Raw genomic sequence first — 7,238 nt, 5'->3', positions numbered from 1 at the left:
ACTTAAACTTATTTTATGCGCTAAAATTTTGTTTTCAGTTTTTTTTTACTTCGAACCTGACAGTTTTTGCCCCTTTTTTCTTCTGTAAATTGGCTTATTGATCTGTAAATCAGCCTTCAGTACTTTCTTGATCAATTCCATACATTGTTCTCTTTCTATGAATATTATTTCTATGCTAATAAGTCATATCTACGTACACGTTGTGTTTTAACTGATAGAACCATTTATACATGCTCATAAAATTACAAAAACATCAAATAATTGAATCATAATTTTATTGTAGTCGTAATTCATTAATACATAATTACGGTTAGTATATCGATATATATATATATATATATATATATATATATATATATATATACATATATATATATGTATATATATATATATATATATATATATTTATTTACTGGTATCTATTCTCTAACTTATGGTGTTATTTTTATTGTTTTGAGTATGTCTAAAGCCATTTCCCGTTGACAGTTCAATCACAACTTTCAACAAAATATATTTTATAAAACTCAAATATGTAGATATAATTAGAACAATCATGGGTCGTCTTATTCATACAACTGTAAAGTTCCTCTATTATTTATACTTTCCTCTAAAGATATTTCTTAAATCTTTTTATCTATTGGGATCAATTAGCCCACGAAACCGTTTGTTAAACACTAACTTACTGTTTTCATTATTTTCGTTATTTTCATTCAGTAATCCGTCGTAATGGAATTCTGTCATTGGTGGTGGAGGAATAGGGCCACCTTGCAATTTAGACACTTTTTTGTTTGCAGCTGCCATATCGATTATTGAGTGGTCCAGATTTCGGTCGACATTTTCATGAAATTGATGGAATTCTGTCATTGGTGGTGGCGGAATAGGGCCGTCACGTTGCAATTTAGACACTTCTTCGTTTGCAGCTGCCATATCGATGACTGAATGACCCCGATTTTTATCGATATTTTCATGCAATTGATGGGATTTTGTCATTGGTGGTGGCGGAATAGGGCCGTCACGTTGCAATTTTGACACTTTTTCGTTTGCAGTTGCTATATCGATGACTAAATGACACCGATTTTTATCGATATTTTTATGCAATTGATGGGATTCTGCCATTGGTGGTGGCGGAATAGGGCCGTCACGTTGCAATTTAGACACTTTTTCGTTTGCAGCTGCCATATCGATGACTGAATGGCCCCGATTTTTATCGATATTTTCATGCAATTGATGGAATTCTGTCATTGGTGGTGGCAGAATAGCCTCGTTCCTTTGCAATTTAGACTCTCTTTCGTTTTTAATATCGACGCCTGATTGACTAATAATCTTTTCAGTGTCTTTACTCAAAAATAATTTCGTAATTCTTCGTTGGCAATCTGGTTGGTATTTTTGTAACTGATAGTCATTATCGTCAGCATTGATATTGGTTTTAATGTTTCCATTGAGGATATGTAATTTCTTCAATATTTTGGTGCGAAAAAGTTTTCCGATTCCTGTTAGCAAATGTCTATCGTTTGCTGTGTTATCGAGATTCTTTTCGATGTTTTCATCCATTGCATGCACTATATTCATGTCAGCTGATCCAACGTGTCCGCCATTTTCAAATTGAGAATTCATATTGTGATTAGCGGTTAAGCCCACATCTGGCACGTCACGATTCTTTTCGATGACTAGATTTGGTAAACTTAATTTTTTCATACCTGTTCTCAATTCATAGTGTGCTTCAGTGAATACTATTTTTAGTAGCAATAGGTATAGAAGACTAGATGTTGCAGTCTTCATTCTTGTTCTAGATACTTGACAGGTTTTAGCAGCAGTATAAAAGGAGGCAAATTTTTTTCAAGAAAGCAAATAGGTGCTAAATGTTCTCGAATAGTTTCAAATATAGTTGTGTTGTTGCTCGTCAACAACAACTTATTTATAACCAAACAAAACGTTGTAAAATTAAAACGTTAAACACATAATTACCGAAGGCTCATAAAATAATCGAAAACACGTATAATTGTAAAAAACCTATAATTATAAGATGGTATTATTTTCTCTTTTAATTTAGCTTAATCATTTACTTCTTTAAATTCAGATATTAAGGTCATCCACAAAGGAAGCTATAAAGTATAACTTTTGATGCAGTAAAAATGAAATTAAGATACTAGGTTCAAAGTATATACGTATTTAATACGTAAGGACAGTTTATATATAAAACACTTTGATAACATTTATTAGCGAACAGCGAATTTCTTGACCTTTGGGAAAAAGATGTAAGTGTATTATTTGTTATGATACCACGCTTAATGTTTTCTGTCCCCGGCCAGTGGAGAAAAAATGGCATGGCTGATTTTTTTTGTTGCTATACAGAGCCCCCCTTCTTGGGGAGCTGGATTCTTTACACATTAAAACCGATCTTATGTCTAATTCTGCCACCAGGGGGAGACAAGTAAATATGAATACAAATGAGATAACAATAAATATAATCGATTACATATTTATAAATATACGTCTTATATATGTGTATGAAAAACGAAAAAAAAAGTGTAACGTTTGACATTATGAATGAGAAATTATCAGAAGGCTATTTATTATCTAATCAATTTGATTATTTGGATTACTATTCTCATATTTTGATTTATTTTCACAACAATTCGGCTGATGTAATCTCCGGGCTTATTAAGATTTATCATACTTTGTCGAACTAAAAAAAAAAGCAGCTCGTTGTATTTAGTATTTATTTGTGACGAATTTTGGAATCTTTCGGTTCAAATGGACAAAATTTCGGTTTATAAAAAAATGCATAGAAATGACTTACGCCCCTTCACTTACTCGTTTTAATGAAAACGAACAATATACATTTTGATATTAAAACATACACTTTAAAAGTTCGAACAAAAACCAATAGTGAATAAATTTTAACAAATATAAACATTTACTAATAAAAACAGACGATAATTAATGTTTAGTGAAATGAACGAGAACGAGATAATAAGTTTCAAAATATGGATTAACGATGAATTATGAAATACAGGATTTTAAATACAAAACTTATTCAGACAAATAAAGTTACGAGTATAGAAATATTTAATTTTTTTACAAAACGTCATAAAAAACGCTATAAATTATTTCGTTTAGAATAGTTTTCTAAATTCGATGATTTCAGCAGTATTTGGATTCTGCATGATTATAAAGAACTGAATGATTAATAGATTTTGTGTCATAAAATTTTAGTGCAAAATACACAGACACTATAGGAAAACATATTTTTTCACCTGATTGCGTGTTTCTTTAATTTCTAGACTAAATATATTTTCTGATGTTTAAATATTTTAATACAAAACACTTTAAGGAAAATAATAACTTTGGAGTATTCTTTGCTGGCAAAATGGATTTACAGAAATTTAAAGAAAAAGAAAACGTTACAACACTCAAGTGTAAACTAAAATTTTGTAAAGTTTGACATCACTATAATGATACTCGATGTTAAACGTACTCTCATTAAGAGAAAAAACTAGACAAGGACTCAAGTTCAGTAAAAAAGACTAAATTTATAGAAGCTAAAAATAAAACCAATCAAAAATTCCATCACTATCCAACAATCTTGAAATCGTTTACACAGCAACCTACAAAGCTACCATGCTTTACTAACGGTTAGCTTACAACGATACTTTAAACCCAGCAAACCTATCCGTCTCGGATTTTCCTTTGCAGACAAAAACGATACTAGATAATCTAAAAAATCACCCCTTTTTACGTACAATATATCATTACGTAGACACCTAAAAAGCATATAGGCCTGGTCTCATTCCGGCTGTACTATTAAAAATGGTCTGCTGAAAGTCTTATGTACCAATAGGAGGCCACCAGTCGCCCATGTAATGCGTATTTTTGTCACATTTAGGCTGGTACATTTGCTACTTGTCTCTCCTTCCTGGGTTCAAAAGAGGTCACTAATTTGATAGGCCTTGAGTTGTCATCGAAGCATAAAGCTCTATCTCACCGACGAAATATTGCAATTTTACAAGTATTTTAATGGTGTATACTTCAAAAACCTACAAGCCCTTGTACCTCTTTGACGTAAATACCCCCCAAACCAAACAAGCAGCAAAATCCCACACTACAAAGGGTAGAGCGGTAGCTCTAGATATATCTATGGATTTTGACAGGGTATGGCATGACGGTCTTCTCAAGAAAATCAGATGATACGGCATCACTGGAAGAATACATAACATAATTAGATCCTTCTTGGATAAGAGAAAAATCAAGGTTGTGCTTGACGGTCGTACATCTAAACAATACGATATACATGCGGGAGTGCCTCAGGGGTTTATCCTTGGACCTCTTCTATTCTTAATATTCATAAATAAACTCCCTGAGAAAATTGTCTGTGAGATGGGTATGTAAGCTGACGACACCACGCTCTATAACAGACAGGACAGGAAAACAAATGAACACATATCTAAAGAAATGGCAAAACACTAGAGGATGACTTCCGATCCGCAGTGGAATGGGGACAAAAATGGATGGTCACCTTCAATGCTGCAAAGACTAAACTTGTTTCCTTCAATAATTACAAGAAATCTTCCCTGTCGCCAATAGCAATGGCCCATTGCTCTTTATCTGAAAGTACATCTTTTAAACTCCTCGGCGTAACGTCCACAAGAAACATGAGTTGGAACAATCACATTGAGAACATTGCCAGGACGGCTGCGAAGAAGGTGGGTTCTCTCTACCGTGTTAGAAAGCTATTAACGCCTGAACGTATCCTACACCTCTATAAGGCAACCATTCGCCCATGTATTGGTATTGTTGTCATATTTGGGCTGGTGCCTCTGCCACTAGTCTCTCGGTCCTAGACAAATTAAAAAGAGAGTCGCCAATCTGATAGGTCCTGAACTGTCATCTAAGCTTCAGCCTCTGTCCCATCGACGAAATGTTGCATCCCTCTGCCTGTTTTACAAGTACTTTAACGGAGAAGGCTCTGAGGAACTGCAAACACTTGTGCCCCACGACGTAAGTGCCCCCAACAAACCCGACAAGCAGCTAAATCCCACCCCTTCACCGTAGTGATCCCTAGATGTAAGATAGCCTTCTACTTCAGTAGTTTCTTCTCCAGAACAGCTAGACTTTTGAATTCCCTTCCGGGTCTCTGCTTTCCCGACTGCACTGACATGCGGAAGTTCAAGTGCAACGTGAACCGACATCTTGCTGGCCAACTTCCTCCACAGTACCCCTGATGGTTATGCCCCCGATTGTAGCCCCCTACAACAAAGTAGCAATGTGCCTTGTTTGGGGTGAAAATGTAATTTAAAAAAATTGATTTTTTTGTATGAGGCAATATGATCAATTGTGAAAGTCTCCGAAGAGTCTCTTGTGCAGTTTTGTTGCTGTTGATTACCCGCGAGGGCTTATAAATCCAACTTGACATAAAAGCAAAAAACCTTGGAATAAAAATAAGCCCATAAATATGTAATAATTAAGGTGATTACATAAAAATCTAATAAATAATAATTATAATCATAATAACAAGGTCACTTTTGTTATAAATAATTTATTATTATATTTTCACTAACAATCCAGTGTATAGGCGTTACCTGACGAAAGAAATCCTTAGTCAAGTCTTGAACGATGGAACAAGAATACAGCGAGATAAAAAATTAAAAGTTGGCACCAAGAATTTTCTCAAGTATGTACGATGACCAATTCATTCGTACCTGTATTATTGTTTTGGTGTTTTGATTTGCCTGTGGGTTTCTTTCGATTTGTAACTTGGCGTAAGGTATTATGCCTCACTGATGCATAATGATCAACTCAAAAGGTGTTGTAATTATTCTTTAATCCAAATTATTTCTAATATCTTTACTTAGTTTAACATTTTCAGAATATGCTAGTTTTCTTTTCCGATAAGTGTGTCTTACCACATCGCGAGGAATATAACGTAGGAATGGAGTAGGGCAACAAATATTGAGATTGGCATATTACTGACAGTGGAAAGAAATCAATTATTTTTGTTTATCGATAGATACACCAATTCGGATCACTGATGTAAAAAATAGTCAGTTGTTTAGACAAATTCTGAGTGCCTATTAAATTTTAGTTAATAGATTCAGTCAACAAATGGAAAAAATAGTAAAAATTCTCTTAATCGAATTACGTGATGCATGTTTATGATATTTGTACGTTATTTTATATATTTCGTCTTATTATTTTATAAAGGTGTAGTATATTTCATTTGTGGTAGCTATATATATATACATATATGTATGTATGTATATATATATATATATATATATATATATATATATATATATATATATATATGGCGCTCTCCATTTAGCTATTGAATGAATATATGCCGTATGTTGGAACAGTTTACCTTCTTTTTATTAAGTAAAATGTGTTTGGATAGAAAACATTAAAATGACTAATAATGTCAAACACTTAAAAAGTGTACACACACACGCACAAACGCACAAACGCACACACCCACACATACACACACACACACACATATATATATATATATGTATATATATATAGAAAGTTAAAAATATACATGGCGATTAAGCTACACTGAATATTCCGCGCGTTTCATCTACTCTAGGATACTTCAGGCTTAGATAAGCCTAAATAATCCTAGAGTGGATGATGCCAGTTTAGGGCCTATCAGATTTGCGACACTCTTTTGATTCCTGTCAAGGAGCGAGAGACTAGTAGCCGATGCATCAGCCCAAATATGACAGCAATACTCCATACATGGGCGAATAGTGGCCTTATAGAGGTACAGGATACTTTCGGGTGTTAGAAGTTTTCTAGCAGCGGCCCTGGCAATGCTCTCGATGTAATTGTTCCAACTCATGTTTCCTGCGAACGTTAGGCCAAGGAGCTTGAGAGAAGTACTCTCAGATAAAGAGTCGTTGGCCATTGCTATAGGTGGTAGAGAAGGTTTCTTGTAATTATTGAATGAAACCAGTGTTGTCTTGGCGGCATTGAACGTGACCATCCATTTTTGTCCCCATTCCACTACTGATTGGAGGTCATCCTCTAGTGCTTCTGCCATAACTTTAGATATATGTTCATTTGTTTTCCTGTCGTGCCTGCTATATAGTGTGGTGTCATCAGCATATATAGGGTGTTCACGTCGTGTGCACACAAGAGCTTGCAGTTCATCAGCGCATTCACCATCAAAATACTTGTAGAACAGGCAGAGGGGTGCAACATTTCGTGGATGGGACAGAGGCTGAAGCTTAGAT

The 7,238-nt window shown here is 34.4% G+C and overlaps 1 protein-coding gene across 1 annotated transcript; it reads right to left on the bottom strand.

Annotated features, from left to right (window-relative positions):
- Positions 1-258: 258 nt before the first annotated feature.
- Positions 259-2,000, bottom strand: LOC145242689 (uncharacterized). The gene is made up of 2 exons (XM_080105820.1): positions 1,846-2,000; positions 259-1,801 (listed from the first exon to the last, which is right to left on the bottom strand). The coding sequence occupies exon 2, from the start codon at positions 1,777-1,779 to the stop codon at positions 631-633; it is 1,149 nt and encodes a 382-aa protein (XP_079961946.1). The 5' UTR covers positions 1,780-1,801; positions 1,846-2,000; the 3' UTR covers positions 259-630.
- Positions 2,001-7,238: the final 5,238 nt, after the last annotated feature.

The sequence above is a fragment of the Euprymna scolopes genome, chromosome 21, assembly GCF_053919585.1.
Source record: "Euprymna scolopes isolate OS-2025 chromosome 21, ASM5391958v1, whole genome shotgun sequence".
In the NCBI taxonomy this organism is placed as follows: domain Eukaryota; kingdom Metazoa; phylum Mollusca; class Cephalopoda; order Sepiida; family Sepiolidae; genus Euprymna; species Euprymna scolopes.
Note: the sequence above shows the minus strand (reverse complement) of the source record. Positions and strands in the feature narration are given on the sequence as shown.

Coding starts and splice junctions, on each gene's coding strand:
- LOC145242689 (XM_080105820.1), bottom strand. CDS start 1,779: ATGAAGACTGCAACATCTAGTCTTCTATACCTATTGCTACTAAAAATA.